At 35.8% G+C, this 17,945-nt stretch overlaps 2 protein-coding genes across 2 annotated transcripts in view; one reads left to right on the top strand and one right to left on the bottom strand.

Annotated features, from left to right (window-relative positions):
• Positions 1 to 12,197: 12,197 nt before the first annotated feature.
• LOC117433214 (homeobox protein Hox-B13a-like) lies at positions 12,198 to 13,796 on the bottom strand. Its single transcript, XM_034055282.3, has 2 exons — positions 13,090 to 13,796; positions 12,198 to 12,445 (listed from the first exon to the last, which is right to left on the bottom strand). Exons 1-2 carry the CDS (start codon positions 13,760 to 13,762, stop codon positions 12,198 to 12,200), a joined length of 921 nt encoding a protein of 306 aa, XP_033911173.3. The 5' UTR covers positions 13,763 to 13,796.
• A 1,169-nt stretch (positions 13,797 to 14,965) lies between these two features.
• LOC117433295 (homeobox protein XHOX-3-like) overlaps positions 14,966 to 17,945 on the top strand; it is a 14,288-nt gene continuing 11,308 nt past the window's right edge. The window contains exon 1 of the mRNA XM_059006577.1: positions 14,966 to 15,011. Within this exon, the coding sequence (XP_058862560.1) occupies positions 14,966 to 15,011 (46 nt within the window). The remainder of the gene's footprint in view (positions 15,012 to 17,945) is intronic.

Raw genomic sequence — 17,945 nt, 5'->3', positions numbered from 1 at the left:
TTCTCGTCTAGGTCTGCTAGTCTTCAATGTATTATTTTACTGATGCAGGTGAAAGACTGAGGTAACGACTGATCTGGTTTAGCAATGGCCCGATTGGTGGCACAGACGTAATTTGATACATTACATTTAACTTAACTTTTGCAATTAACAAAAATTGAATAAGTTATCAAATAGGTGGCTTGGTGGGCCAGTGGTTAAAGAAAAGGGCTTGTAACCAGGAGGTTCAAATCCCGGCTCACTCACTGACTCACTGTGTGTGACCCTGAGCAAGTCACTTAACCTCCTTGTGCTCCGTCTTTCGGGTGAGACTTTGTTGTAAGTGACTCTGTAAGTCACCTTGGATAAAGGCATCTGCTAAATAAACAAATAATAATAATAATAATAATAATAATAATAATAATAATAATAATAATAATAATAATAACAGTATAGTTAAATAAAGAGAACATGAAAATAACAGGTAGATGATGCCAGTTAAAAATGCTCCTATGACAAAGTGTCTTAATGAGGCCAATGTCACTTAATGGTTAAAGACTGGAGTAAACGATTTGTAAATATGGCCCTATCGTTCTAAAGAATCCTGGATTGCTTCAAGCAGGTCACATATTTGTAAAGTTCCATTTATTGAACTGTTTGCAGACCTTTTTATTTGGGCATGGTTCAATTGTTTTACTGTCAGCTGTTTCAGCAAATGGTTATTGCTTGTGGCAGACTGGACATTAAGTACCAGTCCAGCACACAGCCTTGAAATACTTTGCCCATCAAAGCGAATAGCCCGGCTGGGGTGTCCAATCACAGTCCTGGAGAGCTATTCCACTCCAGGTTTAACAAGTGAAATGAGATAAGGAACTACTTAGGAGTGGAAGGGGCAACCTAATCTATTGGAACTAGCAAGCAATTTTGTCCGGCTACCTTGTGTAATAAAACGTGGTTATGTACAATACTTCACCACACTGTTTTATTGTGTTCCATCATAAGACTTAAGTCTAGGCTGATGTATGTCGGCGTATTTATATTCTGAGCATAATCTAAAACAATAAATTCAAGGACGATCGATAAAAGTCCTGTCAGCTGCATTAACGTTGTTGGATATTGCAATATTTCAGATGCCTTAAGAGCACCCGAGTTAGAAAAGTGCCGTACAGCAGCCTACTCATGCCTCAGGAATCGCAACTCTCTTCTGTGTTTGCTGTGGTATTCGTAACGGGAAACTAAAGAATAAAAGCTGCAGCTGGTATATCTTCAGTTACAGGTATTGAAAAAAACAACACTAAAATCTAATTAATATGAACACCAAGGTGTGCTTAAAACCAGTTAGACTGGATTAAATCCTTAAGCATTTTGGTTTTACAGTGTACAGTAGGCCATATATCATTTTTGAAAGGGTATTAAAATGATCACGCTAAAAATAGATCATTAACCAATCGAGACACAAGTAAAGAGATTTCACACCAACTGAATATCAAATGCAAACCATGCCACCTACCTTGCTGGATAAGTAGCTGTCGCCATGGGTTCCTTGCCTTCAGTTGAATTTGTCCCGTGTAAACCTGTTGAAGGAACATTACTGGTCAGTGTGGTCCAGTGGTTAAAGTCCAGGGCTTGTAACCAGAAGGTCACCGGTTCAAATCTCACCTCTGCCACTGACTGACTCACTGTGTGTGACCGTGAGCAAGTCACTTCACCTCCTTGTGCTCCGTCCTGCGGATGAGATGTTAAATCAATGTCCTGTTGTAAGTGACTCTGCATATAATGCACAGTTCACAGCCTACCTCTGTAAAGCGCTTTATGATGGTGGAACACTATGAAAGGCGCTAAATAAATATATTATTAAAAAATATATTAAAACTGTGAACGTCATCTTGTACATTTCCATGTAAGAAACAGAGGGTGCATTGCGTAGGTCTCAACAGCAGGAGGCAACAGCGAGTCGAGCTTTCCTCAAGGTAAGGAGAAACTCCACAGACCACAACAATCCATGTCCTTTTAATAGCTCCCACATTTTATCAGAAAAGTGCTTATCCTACATTTGCCTTAAAAAGGAGAAATCTCACTGCTTGATGTTTAACGAATACCGTGCAATTCAGAGATTAGGGTGAGAAACTGAAATATGTACTTTAGTTTCTCTCTGATGTTCCACAGGAAAACACGAGTCCCTTTAAAAAAAACGCAACCGCCGTTGATAAAATTGCACAGTGCCAGATTAATACTTGCAGTAAAACCGCGTGCGGTTACTTCACAGGTACTTTAGGTAAAGCGGGTCATAACTCACTCCTGTCATAATTCAAAAATAACATTTTACTGCAACAAGAAAGGGTAGGCCACATACGAGGGTGAGGTCAGCTGAGCCTCTAATTTCAGTGAAAATGAAGCCCACAGAGCGGCGGTGGTCCTGTTAAACACCATCTGGCGCATCTGGAGCACTACCTTGTTTTGCCGGAGGTGGAGCTCGAGTACCTTGTGTAGTTATTTGTCATGCGCAGTCCATCTACATAGCCGGGCACTGTGTGTACAAACATTCTGAGAGTGGAAGGAAGAGAATATTGCAAAAAGTTTAGGTCTGCATTGCACCAGTGTTGTTTTTAGTTTACCTTGTTTACGTATTTATTGTTGTATTTTGTATTGCGTATTGTAGTGTGCAGTTTGTGACACCATAGACATAAAATAAAATAAATAAGGATGTTGCCGGAAAACAACACTATGCTGTATTCTATAAATGCTCTCTGCTTAAATACCATTACATATTGGTACATGTTTTAAATGTATTTATTTATTTTTAATCTTACATTGTAGATTGGACTAAATATGTAATCCATCAGGATATCTCGAATGTATGCAATACGTTTTAAAAAATAAAAAAGCGACCTTATCAATATAAACATGCTTATATCATAAGAATCGGTTTAAACGTCATATTTAAACGTTTAACGATGACACGTGGGTATCCTTTGGCATTCCCTCAAAGCCTTAATTTGCCACATGAGTCCTTCAAATACAGCGCAGTCTTACTTGTAATTCATTAAGTTAATTGGTAGTGCAATTATGATGCATGTTCCGTTCAGTAAATATCAAATATGAAGAATTCTGAACGTTGATTGAAATATTTTATATTAACACGGAGCACTAACATTTATTGTATCACGGTATAATTGAATATAAACGACAAATACACAACGGCAAAGTGTATTCATCTGATAATATCAACAAATTCGTTTTAAGACAACCTCCCCTCTCTTCGCATACCCTATAGGCCTACATATCCCAATGCTGCTTTGAGCACTCAACTCACCTGATTTTGATATCGCGCATCAGAAAAAAAAAATATATTTTTTTGTTCAGTTCTTTTGAAAAAAGCGCATGGCAGAAACATCAGGAAAGATAATTAGATTGTATCAAGGTCCCAGCTTCAATCACTTTTGATCATTCAGAATCTTAGTGATTTCATCTCCGGTGAACCCATAAAACTCAACGCGAAATTGGCACCTTGATCCTGGACACTCAGCGAATGATAGATGCTATATCACGGAATACAGTATGAATCAATCAGCCATTTTTTCCCTATCACCGACTTCTTACACCTAAGCACGGGTGGGTCGCATTGATGAAGTGCCCGTGCCTTTTACATCCAATTTTGCGGGTGCCTCTACGACTAGTGATTTTCAATTTATATTAGAGAGGCAACAGTTCATTTCCCAAGCCGTGGAACCCAATTAAATAGATCCTCCTGTCAAACATGATATAATTCAACGCGGTGTCCTCATGGTCCTCGATGTTATTAATGAGACAGTTGAGAGTATTTCAATCCAATACTACTAACAACAATAACTATAGTATAATAATAATAATAATAATAATAATAATAATAATAATAATAATAATAATAATCTACAAGTGCATTTTAAATCACTAGAATTCGCAAGAATCTTAATGTATAAGATTAAGAAAGAAAGAAAGAAAGAAAGAAAGAAAGAAAGAAAGAAAGAAAGAGAGTCACAGAATAAACCATTATTTATTTTATAATGCTTAGTCCTTAACTCAGGGACGTGTATTATAAAGTAACCTGTATCATGTGTTGTAAAGGCGCATTTCAATGGGACGGGCTGATATCGTGTAAGGGTGCATTCAGATCTAAGATGGTCTTTTACATTCTGAACACAGAAATTTGACTTGGTTCAACTTTTGCAAGGAGAAGCATAGTTGGAGCTCTGGTTTAAAATGATTTGTCATCCTTACACTGGCAGTTGTATGTATGTGTCATGTATGCAAAACCGCGGTTGAAAGCATACTACATAAAGTAATACATTATATATAAAAAAGGATGTTATTAACATGAAGGGAAACGTTTCCTTTATAACATTAACTAATATACACGTTTCCTTTGCTATAGCACTCAAAACATTCCGCAAATTACATCGAGTCCATAGGGCCATAAAAAAAGAAAAAAAAAGGATTTTTTTTTCATTCAAGGTTAGTTTCTTCGGGTAAAAGCCTCTCTCTGTGTATCTTTAAGGCGAGCCTGTTCTTAAGTACATGGAAACACATTTACTGTTTTAGTTACCAAAGCAGCCGTATTTGTTCTGAACCCTGAGTTTCTAGAAGCATATATATATATATATATATATATATATATATATATATATATATATATATATATATATATATATATATATATATATATATATATATATATATATATCCCTCATCTTCTGTTCATTTGGTTGTCATGTTAGTTTATGCATTTAGACCTAGCATTAAAAAAAAAAAATATAACAAATTTGGCTAAAAGTCTGTTTGATAACTTTAGTCTGCAAGCAGCATTGTCCTTCTGATTTCAAATCTATTAAACACGGTATATTTTCCCCTGAAAAAATTGATTTAATCATATTTTTTTAATGGGATTTACACTCGATCTTTATGGTGTAATATATACATGAAATTCACAGTCTTTTCATACTGTTGCATTTTTAACATTTAGACGTATTTAAAAATGAACAGACCTGTGTTATATTGTAAAGAATGAATCTCTCTTATATCTTTTGACAATGTTGTTTTTTTTTTCTTTGTACTGTTAAGTATGGGTTTTTTTTCGCTTGCTCTCGACAAATGCATAATGTGCCAAATAAAGTCCGAACCTTTTTTAATAAATAAGAATTCAACTTCTTATCTTATAGCCAACACAGTGGCAATGCATTATCAGAAGACTAGTACCAAAACTTATAGCTTCACTTCGCCAACTTTTCCATTACCAACCAACTAAACCATGTCTCCAAGTCTCTCAGAACTGTAAAATGATTGAAAACAGGGGTTAACACAAAACATAATACAGTAAGCAACCAAACGCTTTGTACTCCTTGAAAATGAATCCTTAAAAACCTCCCTTTAGCACGTTAATAGCAGGTAGTTTGACATAATTTAGATCAGAAACACTTCGAAATATGAAATATGTCAAGTAGTGTAACCAAGTAATTATTATTATTATTATTATTATTATTATTATTATTATTATTATTATTATTATTATTATTATTATTATTATTAATAGTAGTATTAATAATAATCCATTCAGCATTACTTCTCAGTTGCTATTGGTGGGTAAATTCTTCTTTTGGTTGGGGTGAAATCGGTAAGGTTACGTTTCATTTTCCTAAATACGTTTCCTCTTACATAAACATGCATTAACAACACGATGAAAATGGGTTCATTGTAACACCGTGGTGCAGATGTATTTATTTATTTATTTATTTATTTATTTTTGCTGTTGTGTGTGTGTGTGTGTGTGTGTGTGTGTGTGTGTGTGTGTGTGTGTGTGTGTGTGTGTGTAAAAAGGACCAACTTCCCGGACTGATACCTATAGCTGTCAGTCCTTAGTCAGGTGACGTCACAAAGGATGACCTTCAATGGCAGGAAGCATTGTCTGCCCTTTGAAGAATAGTCTGAAAACACCGTCTAGAGAAAGATCATAAAAACTCAAATGCTTGTAGTTAACCCTGCGCGCAGCATTCTCCGAGTCACAATGACTTGCAATATCCCTGAAGGGGTTCGTTTTGTTACAAAGCAACAGAGTCGTCCCCATTTTATACATATTAACATTTTGAAATAGGAACATCAGAACATAAGAAAGTTTACAAACGAGAGGAGGCCCCATTCAGCCCATCTTGCTCGTTTGGTTGTTAGTAGCTTATTGATCCCAGAATCTCATCAAGCAGCTTCTTGAAGGGCCCCAGGGTGTCAGCTTCAACAACATTACTGGGGAGTTGGTTCCAGACCCCCACAATTCTCTGTGTAAAAAAGTGCCTCCTATTTTCTGTTGAGTAGTAGTAGTAGTAGTAGTAGTAGTAGTAGTAGTAGTAGTAGTAGTAGTAGTAGTAGTAGTAGTAGCAGTAGTATTTGCTTCAGTGGCATTAACCTAATTTCACTGGGAAATTAATTTAAAATAAAACGTATTTAAAACTAAATGACCTATTCAAATAATAATATTGTGTTGCTTTTCTGTGTGATTGAACTGTGCTAGCGTTGCTTATCAGAACAAGTCAGAAGGCCCATTTACTTTTGCCTTTCTGTTCACAGAATCCCATGTGACCGGCTATAGCTGACCACCACACTCCAGACAGGGGCCAGACTGCTCACTGTTTTACAAGATGTCTCAAGTTCAGCTGCAATCAACCCGCTAACAAACTCCCCGCACTGCAGACAACAGGGGCGGTGGGCGGCGTGGACGTGAACTTGAGAGGGAGTCTGGATCCACATTCACAAAGCTCTGGATCCTCATTCACAAAGACTTGTCCATATAATACAAACTCGGAAGCGAATAATACTTACGTGTCACTATTCAAAGTTTGCAAACTGCAATGCATTTATCAAATAAAATGCCAAATTGTACATCACGTATTATTATTATTATTATTATTAGTAGTAGTAGTAGTAGTAGTAGTAGTAGTAGTAGTAGTAGTAGTAGTAGTAGTAGTAGTAGTAGTAATATAAGTTTTTTTCAAGACATATTTACATTTTACTGTTATTAACATGTTCTTGCATTTTGAGAACTGCAATTTAGATGCACAGCGCATACACATGCTCACGTTATATTGCATTTTTTTTAAATTATAACCTCCCAACCTAAGCATTTGTGTTTTAGTTAGTATTTTGATGGCTATTTAAAAAAGTCCTCCCAAAATCTAGATGACCACATTTCTAGCTAGATTTAAACAAGGGCTTTTCAGCGTCTAGAATTGACGCAGGAACTACAAAAATAGAACCAAAAAAATAAAACCATCAAAGTATTATTTGGCAATGCCAACGTGAATAGAAACGACAATTCAGAAACCAAAGCAAGCTTGTTTAAATCTCTGACTTTTCTTTAAAAAAAAAGGTACATTTACCAAAGTACAAAAAACAATATCTGCATTTAAAATATATATTACACAATGCATTTGAGTTCTGTAATCCGGTTGGAACTAAAATGTGTGTTTAGGATCTCCTCCTTGCAAGCACATTTATATTTCATAATGGTGTGATAATTGTGAAAGTGCTTTATCATACACCGCTTCCAAAACCTATAGAACACACACACACGCGCCTAGTATGGTAGCTTATAAATGGTGCGCCATTTCATTCGTGTTTGTAACATTTACACTGACGTTCTTTCAATCATTTCAATCGCACTTTCATTAAAAAAAGATACATATCAAATCTACCTCGTTAAAGACGGCCCTGCGCAGTCTAGAGACACTCTTTTTAGTCGACCGTTTTACTGTTTACAAGTTTTCCCTCATCGGAAAAGAATTCGCTGCCTCCTTGAATTATACATTACAATGTATAAGCTATTTTAGCTCTATTATATGCTTCAGTGGCATTTAAAAAAATAAATAAAAAAATTAAATATAGTATACAGTAAATACAATAGGGTCGCGGTTTAGCCGGCACTTTTTGGGATCGCTTAGCTTTTTTTGCAAGTAGAAGTCCCTGGCTTTGTCTCCAAATTCACAGTCAAAAGCAAGATAACGCCAGCCTATAAACTGCTGGTGTAAACAGACGAGTCCCGGCCGACACACTGTCTCTTTGAGTTGTATTGTCAAGTTCAATGTTAAGTCTAGTCAACCCAGAAATACATTTTCACAGAGTCTCATGAGCTGCACGCGCCTGCGTTTGGTTTATGCATTTCATTTGATGAACATGTTATCAAGTACGGAACTACGCGATTTTTAATTTTTGGTATTTTTTTAAACAAAGCAAAAAAAGAAAAGAAGAACCTTGGATTTTGACGGCATTATCTTTATCCGCTTCTGTGCCATGCTTGGGCATGAAATAAAAAAAATAAAAATGACATCGCGCTTAAATCATATAAGTTATAATGCATTATAAATATGCTGGCAATAGAACAAGATAGAGAATAACTTCAGTATTATTAGAACTGCATATTAACAAAATAAATTATAGGGTTATACTTTGTTTTTCCCCCCTAACTTGATTTCCCAGTTACCAAAATACTTTCATAGTGACAATACAGATTGAAGCGTTTTAGAACGACGTTGCAGTATCTTAAATCACAGACTGTATGTGGTTTGATTATTATCTCTTTTTCTATTTCGCGAATCAAAGATCGTCTGGACTCACAATTTATTATTATTATTATTATTATTATTTATTTCTTAGCAGACGCCCTTATCCAGGGCGACTTACAATTGTTACAAGATATCACATTATACATTATTTTTACATACAATTACCCATTTATACAGTTGGGTTTTTACTGGAGCAATCTAGGTAAAGTACCTTGCTCAAGGGTACAACAGCAGTGTCCCCCACTGGGGATTGAATCCACAACCCTCTGGTCAAGAGTCCAGAGCCCTAACCACTACTCCACACTGCGTGCCTGATTTGTGACGGCTTTCTCTTCGTCCAAACTGTTGCATTATATTCGCTTTGTTTTGCTTGGTTTTTTTTATGTCACATAAATTAGTGCTTTGGCAAATTTTACTAAATCGCTTCTCGAATCCGCGGCGGGTTAAATGCATGCCATGTGTAAACACAGCGCGAGATCACAAATCTCAAGGTCACCGGAAAGGTCACTTCTACACATAGTCACACACACGCAAACCAAATTAAATGCGTATATATAGTTGTTGTTTTTATACTTACACAATGACGATCGTTTTTATCTCTCAGTCCATTCCAAGTTTACTACTTAGATTTCTCGTGTGGACGTTAGATCTGTAAAGTGAGTCTTTTTATACGTTCGGAGAGTAACAATCGATTTTACAGCAAATAGACATGAGTATAGCGGATTGGAGCTAATCCCAATAAGAATGTGCTAATCATTAAGACCGTACATTGATTTCCTGAAAGGGTTTAAAAAAAAAAAAATAAAACCAGACACGTCAGCATTTAAAAAAACACACATAAGCCTCTGTTTGGTTACTTGTCATCATCTGACAGCTTTTTATAGTTTGAAATCATCGCTATTGTGACCTCATCCATTTATGCAAGCGGGTTTGTTTCAAGATCATGAAAGAGGACTAGTGTGTGCCTCTCTTTTAGATTTCTCTCGTAGTTTTCCAATGGCTGCAATTCTTGAATTCCGTTTTACATAAGTGTGCGCGCCACTCATTCTTGAAATACCGTAAATCGATCGTTTGTCAGCATCGGGCCTCTATAATAGCTAATGGGGCTTTTGGTCGAGACTGGTCTTTATTCTAGTTATGGATGTCTATGTGTATATATGCTCGTTATTCTTCAACGTGTATCTATAATTCAAGCCTGCAACTATACAGTTCATATCTGATTAGTATTATAGCTGATATCATGATGCCGTTATCAATATTTCATAAACACTGAATTGTGAAAAAAAATGGGAACAAATAACTGAGCATTTCGCTCTAAATATGCATGTTACAGAATCGCAAGTCTTCCTTCTCTCAGCTAGAAAAATTCATAATTTCTCTGCAAAGTCACTTTATTGCAACCTTCCGAGTCATGCGGGGTGTTGAACCCTTAACCCTGGGTATAATGGTATAATCCAACCCGCTCTTTGCCCCAGATAAACTAATCCCGCTGCTCTGTTTACTGCCGCTGGTAATCAAAGCTGTTCAAACCTCGACAGCGACATAAATTCTCGGAACAACCCTATACAGTATTCGTTATTTAAAATATTTAGTTTGTCCCTTAGTAGATAGATAGATAGATCTCTCTCTCTCTCTCTCTCTCTCTCTCTCTCTCTCTCTCTCTCTATATATATATATATATATATATATATATATATATATATATATATAGACATACTCTAAATAAAAACTACATTAACTGAGGAACTTTCTTTGCCTTCAGTTTCACCTTTGTGATCTCGACAGTTTGTTTTTTTATACATATTTGACCTGATCTTATTATTATTATTATTATTATTATTATTATTATTATTATTATTATTTTAAAAGGTATCTTCAATAAAAAAAAAAAATCTTGCATTTGGACCAGCAGGGATATTAATAAGATACAAGGACAGAGGGATATGTGCACTCCTCCAAGTGCTATGCGTGAAAGATTTTACACATACACACACACACATGTATATATATATATACACACACACACACACACACACACACACACACACACACACACACACACCAAAACAGCAGGTGGCGCAGTTGATCTCCAGAATCCTTCAATAAGCGGCCAGCCTGGGCACAGACGGCTCCTCTTTTAATTATTCATGAATTAACAGGAGTCAAGGTCATTGCTTATCTCGCGTGCACGTGATCCTCAAGGTCAAGGTGAAAGGCTGATTTAGTGAGCCTGTCTGCTGTTTTCTCACATCTAACATTCCACACCCCCTGCTAGAGCAGGAACCAGGGTTAGTAAACACTGGGAATGAGAAGTCTACTCACCAGCATATACTGATATATAGTTTATTTCTATCGGTATCTTCCATTTTATGTTATTACAATAATTACTACATTTCTGTGTGATTGCAAGAATTTACCAACCAAATTATGCATTGTAAACTTAAGTCTTGGTGTCAAAACCACAAACATAAATGTGTGCAAATCTGTAAGCAAAATGTATTTATTTGACAAATGAGCTGCATTGTATAAGGCGAGCAATACAATAATAATAATAATAATAATAATAATAATAATAATAATAATAATAATAATAATAATAATAATAATAATAATCATGATAATACAAAACATTTCATTGTCTGAATTTGGGTAGTTTCCATTTTTTATTTAATTTTATTCGGCTCCTTAAATAGATTGCGATACGAGCAGAACGCTAAACTGGTGAAATACTGGTGACGTTTTGATAGATAGATAGATAGATAGATATATAGATAGATAGATAGATAGATAGATAGATAGATAGATAGATAGATAGATAGATAGATAGATAGATAGATAGATAGATAGATAGATAGACAGATAGATACTAACTGTGACTAAACACAATTGTTTTACACTGTATATCTGTATATCATTTTACATTATAAGCCTCATACAAATAAGACATTAGTTCAGAAACAATACATTCATTTTCAGTTTTGTGAAACCGATTACTTTTTTTTTTTTTCCAGGTCGAAAAGATAATATTGCATTTGAACTGTAAGATAATTATATTTACTGATAACTCTGTGAGTTAAATATAGAAATGCCATGGCAGAATGGTTCAAATTACAGATTTTTCAAACGAAAGCTCACTTAAGTAAATACTTTTAATTCAATGTGACCGGTTTAATTTGGCATCAATTCCCCCCCCCCCCCCCCCCCCCCCACATGTATATATATATCAAATAGCACATTTTAAATGGAAACACCTTTTATGTTTAAACAAGACATTTTATATTACAAAACAAACTCAAGCGTATGCAGATTTGTTTTTATTAACAGTTATATTTGCATACTCTTTTACAACATTTAAGCAGTATGTATAGCTTAATTTCATAATATGTTCTAGTCTAACAACACTACACCATTAATAACATTGGCACGTCTAAAGGCATCACACAGATACTTTGGGTATGGATAACAAGTTAACGCAGGTCTAATTACAGTAGTTCACATTCCTTTTAAATCTAGTTAGTCCATTGGAAGAGTTTTATTCCACTATCGTTTAGAGAGACAATTTAACGGGACCTTATTTTTTTTAATCAAGAACCCTTTATTCCAAAGTCTCAAACAATCAGATTTTTTTTTTTTTTTTTTTTAGGGAGTGTTGGTTTTGACTTTTGCCGCGAATTTCTTTTCTTTAACTCTTCTGTTTTGAAACCAGATGGTTATTTGTCTTTCGGACAGGTTGGTGGCTGCGGAAATCTTTCGCCTCTTGTCTTTAGTGATGAATTTGTTGGCTGCATATTCTTTTTCCAGTTCCTTCAGCTGGATTTTGGTGTAAGGAATCCTCTTCTTCCGGCCGCGGCGAAACGAGCTCGCGTCTTGTCGATGGGCTACTGCGTCTGGGAATGAAATAAGAACAGAATTTACGTGATTTTTTTTTTTTTTTTTTACTTGAAAGTAAAGTGAATGTACATACAGAACAGTTATATTCAATACACTTTAGGTGACCTAGCTGAACAAAGTTCAACAGCCCACAAGAATATATCCTACATCAACTTAAAAATACATCGTGATGCATAAACGCCTATGCACAGATTCTATAGACAGGCGTGTTTACCTGACTTGAACTCGGTTTTATACCACACACACACACACACACACACACACAGTTATATAATTATATATGCTGCAAATATATAAGATTTTTTTTTATTTTTTTTTAATAAAAATCAAGTCAGGTAATCGTGTATATGCTCCATATTCTTAAAGAAGAATATAAAACATGGCATACACTGAAAAATATACATAGGAACGTTGTATTAAAAAAGAAAGGTAAAAGATCATTTTAAATTTGCAAACAACATATATGAAATACAGTCTTCCGGGACTTGCTAATAAGACATCTCTCCGAATATTGTTCGGTAATAGATAATACATTTATCACACAAAATAATAATAACAATAATAATAATAATACATTTAGGGAAATAACAATATGTTAATCTTAACACGGCACACCCTAGGTTTGTGTTTTTATATTTACCTGCTAGTGCAGATTTCCAGATGTGGCCAGTCTGCCCCTGATCCTTTGAGCAGTACATCTGACCGTTCCATCCATTCGTCAATGCCCAGGGTTGATAGCTGTCCTTTGGCAGCAGAGTTTCGTGCCTCGGCTCCCCTGCACCATTGATAGTCTGCACTACAGAAACATCTAGATAACTCGCCATAGGTTGATAGGGACTGGGATAGCCATGATAAAAGGCAAATTCCTTAGCCCGACTCGGGTACTCTTCAGACTGAACTGGGGTGTCCATATACTTTTCTGAAGAATAGCTTGACAAGGCAGTTGGTTGGGTACAAGACTTAATAGACCCTCTCCCCATTCGACAGGAATAATAACCACCGCCGAAATACCCACACGGAAGAGGGGCCGTGGAGGAGCCTTGTGGAACTGCCGGGTAAGGGGCGCACTGTTTGCCGATTTCCAGTGATCCCGACCCGGACACATCTACTGCGGAATAGCCGGAGCCGTGCACCAGCGAGGAAGGGTGGCCGCCCAAGGCAGAATGGGCCATTAGATTCCTGCACTGGTTGGCTGACAAGTTGCCTGCACCCACCAGTCCTTCCATGCTCTTGTTGATCTCATCCAAGTTTTTATCGTATACAAACATGACAGTGTCCGCCCAGCGAGGATTAAGGAGCAGGGCAGTTGTCATATCACGCTTACCATTCGCGCTGGAGTCTGTTTTAAAAGACAGGGGTCCACAATAGGATACTGACTTTCATCCAGCTTGCTGCATTGACGCAGTGGGTTTCAGTCAAGTACCCAACAGTTTGATTGGCTGGGAAACACCCACGTGATATGCAAAAGCTAGCCTAGACATAGAAGAAAATGAGATTTTATTGCTCTGGAGAAACTGCATGGGGCTTACATAAAAAGATTTTTAAAGTATTTGATTTTTTAAATATTTTTTTTAATGTGAAACCGAACTGCTCTCAATTTGCATATAATCAAAAACTCCTGTTAGCATGAATTGAAAGAAAACAAAAAAGCATTTTTAAAACGTGGAGACTTACCATTATACACGGTATAGGTGTTTAAAGGATTTCAAATATGCAGTGGGAATATTAAATGAGTAAACGTTTAATATATAAACAGTGTATTCTAAATTGGAACTTTGCAGAAGCCAATCCGTTTGAGTTACATGGAGCATGCATTGCAGAGAAAGTCCACATCAGATAGCACAGGACTCCGTCTCACTCGCCAAGCTTAAACATCTGTTTGTGATATAACCCTCTTTTCTTTTTTTGGAACTCAACCTTGCCTACTTCCATCGTTTTTCAACATGATGTACTTTCATTTATTTATTTATTTTCCAAAAAATGATCTGGAACACCTAAATCAGGATTACAGGGATATATATATATATATATATATATATATATATATATATATATATATATATATATATATATATCACATTGTAAAGAATACAAAGCGTATTTTGTTAACTGACATCAAATAACCGAAACGGTAACGATTTGCTTTACTTTGAATGCATGCATGTATTGGACTACCAAAAGAGACTGAGGCGTGTGTTTAGTGACTGTGCAAAGCGAAAAGTTTTATTATAAGACAGACATATTAAATGTGTTTTTACCAGCAGGCATGTAGATGGTTTTGATTTCTTTTATTATTATTATTATTATTATTATTATTATTATTATTATTATTATTATTATTATTATTATTATTATTATTATTATTATTATTATTATTATTATGGCAATTAGTCTCTCCAAGGACCAGATATTATCGAGATTCATCTATACAAAAACATGTTGTAGTTAAAAGGACAAGGGCTTTTAAAAACGTGTTTGTTTCTATGACACGCGTATAAACCAATGACAAAGCAAGCATGCCTTTAGCAGGCCAGGCTGTGGTGCGGTATAGGATGAGAAGAGGTACGCGTATGTAAGACAAAACAAATTCGTAAAGTCTACACTTCAAATCGCACAGTGCTTAACGCGTTAATACATCATGCAAAGTAGCGCTTGCACTTTCAATAGCTGCTTTAACTAAGTGAAGGGCACATGTGTTTGTTTGCTACACTTTTACGCACATCAGCAATGTCACGTTTTTCTTTTTTGTTTGTTTGTTTTTGTGAGAAATGCTGGTCTGTTTTCTCAATCGAGGTTAACTCGTATACATGTGCACATTTTTTTATTATTTGCTATGCGTTCCCATTCACAAAGCAGTTTGCTTATTTCAGCGTTGGTGTTTTAGGGACATTTTTACTTTCTGCAGTTGGATACACTGATGTTTACCAATGTGTAAAATGTAAAGATGACTGTTTATATTATTTTTAGAAATGTATGTACATTTTTTTAAAAAATAGGATTGCTATTTCTATAACGCATAAACACTATCGGCAAAATGAAGTCCAATTCTTTAGCATTAATAACATTGAGGATGTTTCTATTGGAATTAATGTTTCATGGAGAATACAAGAATATACTGATGTATGCTATGTTTCCACATCCCTCGGTATTTAACGCCTAAATGGCACTTGACATATACTTCATACAATATACAAAATAATAACATTGAATTTAACTTCACATATAAACAGCTCCATATTTTATTAAATATACAGTATAAACCAAGTTCAAGTTTATTCTTCTAAAAACGTATTTTACGGATTAAAATGACGCTGTCTATACAAACATAGGTGTATCAAAGACATTGGCTGTAATTATAGTTTAGCTAAATGCATTATTATTATTATTATTATTATTATTATTATTATTATTATTATTATTATTATTATTATTTACTAACTATAGCCACGCCGAATGTGTGTGTTAAAATGATGTTATCCTATTTATTAGTCTTGTGCACAGCACGAAGCGCCAGTCTCATTATATATTGATCATGGGATATAACTGTTAAGTCGAATAGTAGCAATAGGTAGGAGAAAGATTAATCACTGTGGTGAACCCTAATATACAGTTATTGTATAAATACATACATTTCACTGCGTTGCACTGCTTGCCGGATAGATATATAGCCCTCGGCGCCTTGTCTAAGACAGTCTAAGATAACAATCTAATTAAGTCTTTCTAACGCTTTTAAAGTATTTTCCTTTCCACGTGTAATCTTCTAACTGCACTTTTGTTATTTCGGACATCATTATCGAAGTCTCTGTGCGTTCTCCTCACGTTTGGTCGCAGGGATCTGTCGTCACTCTCGTTTCTTTACTGGGGATGGTCTCTTTAATGGGGTGAAATGTCTGACGAAATACCAGGCTCCTCCGCCCTGAGCGTTTACTGTGCATGTGTTCACTATGGCATGTGTGTTTGTGGGTCTGTGGCTGAGACATAGCCCCGCCCCTACCCCCCGCCACTGAGCTTCTTTACATACGGGTCAGACACGGACTTCAGGGTCAAGGCCAAGTTGAAAGTTAAGTCTAGCCGCCATGAGAGGTGCCATTCAAGAGATCACGATAGACCAAGCCCGCCCTAAACAAACCCAGTCGAGTTCATCGCTCCATTGCCTCCCTTCCCTCAGCAAGCCAAGAACGCGTGACACCAACCTTTCATAATGCCAGGGTCTCACAGTATTACACTGTGATTTAACATACATGTATTCATTATCCTAAAAAACAGACTTCTTTTAAAATCTGATCTGCTCTGGCAAATGACATTACATTTGTCCAAAGCTTTTAACGTACATATTTCAAAATAAACATATTCATCGGTCAGTGACACATGTTATGAAGTATCTTATAGATAGATAGATAGATAGATAGATAGATAGATAGATAGATAGATAGATAGATAGATAGATAGATATATTCTGAATAGTACACAAGGGGAAAGCGATGATGGATAATTGCAGTCCTACATCGCTACTAACAGCCAGTACTGTACCAAGGAAATGCCTTGGTGTCCTTATTGTCAAATTTCCTGCCCACTTGTTGCTTTGTGCAATGACTTCACCAATAAAGAGCTTGGTGTATTGCACAAATGTGTGACGCTGTACGAAAAAGAAAACACAGTCCAAAAATGTGGCAAGACTTACCGATGCACGTTTTGACCGAGGTAAGTTTATTTCTTACGCTTTTATGTTAAACGAATACTGGAATATGCAGACCGGCTGGCGGAACAATATAAAGCCGCACCCACTTTACAGTTGAAACTGTAAGTTAACGTGCACTACCCTATTTACGATCATGTTATTGAGATCGAAGAGATAAGACAGGAAAGCAGCATTCTACAGTTTATTAGGGTATTGATATTAATGACACGTTCTGCCCGTGCTGTTGCTTATGTGGGTTCAGCTTTTGAAGTTCACGTGGAATGATTTGTGTTGTATTATGGAGGAAAAATGACATTTAATGAAATACACTCTGGTATTATAAACTGGAAGCGCTGATTGTATATCAAAGTAAGGGGTTTTCATTTTAGCAATCCCCCAAAGTACTCTTTCAAATGTTCCTGGAGACAATCCAACCTTTTAACAATCTGTCGGCAACGAGAAATGGATAGAGGAGTATTTATTTCATTTTGCAAGTTTCGCTTAATGATGTAATGGAAATGGTGAAATTAAAAATGGTAACAGGTTGTGAAATAAATACCTGGCAATACCTTATTTTGAATATGTCAAGAATGGTGACAATTATATAGAGTAAGCTACACATGTTAAAATGTTATAAATAAAACAAAAAACTATTTATAAGACGAGAATCAACTGTAGAGTGTTTCTGGTATAATATCTGATAGATAGAAAGATAGACAGGTAGATAGATAGATACTTTTTTACTTCAATAAAAAAAACGAAATCACATTACAACACAAGTAGAAAAAAACATGCGTCACATTATGGAAAGCTCAAGA

The sequence above is a fragment of the Acipenser ruthenus genome, chromosome 33 (assembly GCF_902713425.1).
Source record: "Acipenser ruthenus chromosome 33, fAciRut3.2 maternal haplotype, whole genome shotgun sequence".
In the NCBI taxonomy this organism is placed as follows: domain Eukaryota; kingdom Metazoa; phylum Chordata; class Actinopteri; order Acipenseriformes; family Acipenseridae; genus Acipenser; species Acipenser ruthenus.
Note: the sequence above shows the minus strand (reverse complement) of the source record. Positions and strands in the feature narration are given on the sequence as shown.

What these genes read in the sequence shown, in the direction of transcription:
- LOC117433214 (XM_034055282.3), bottom strand. Translation starts at nt 13,762, where the DNA reads ATGACAACTGCCCTGCTCCTTAATCCTCGCTGGGCGGACACTGTCATG. An exon ending in CTGGAAATCTGCACTAGCAG is followed by an intron (nt 12,446 to 13,089) that starts GTAAATATAAAA and finishes TTTCATTCCCAG; the next exon opens with ACGCAGTAGCCCATCGACAA.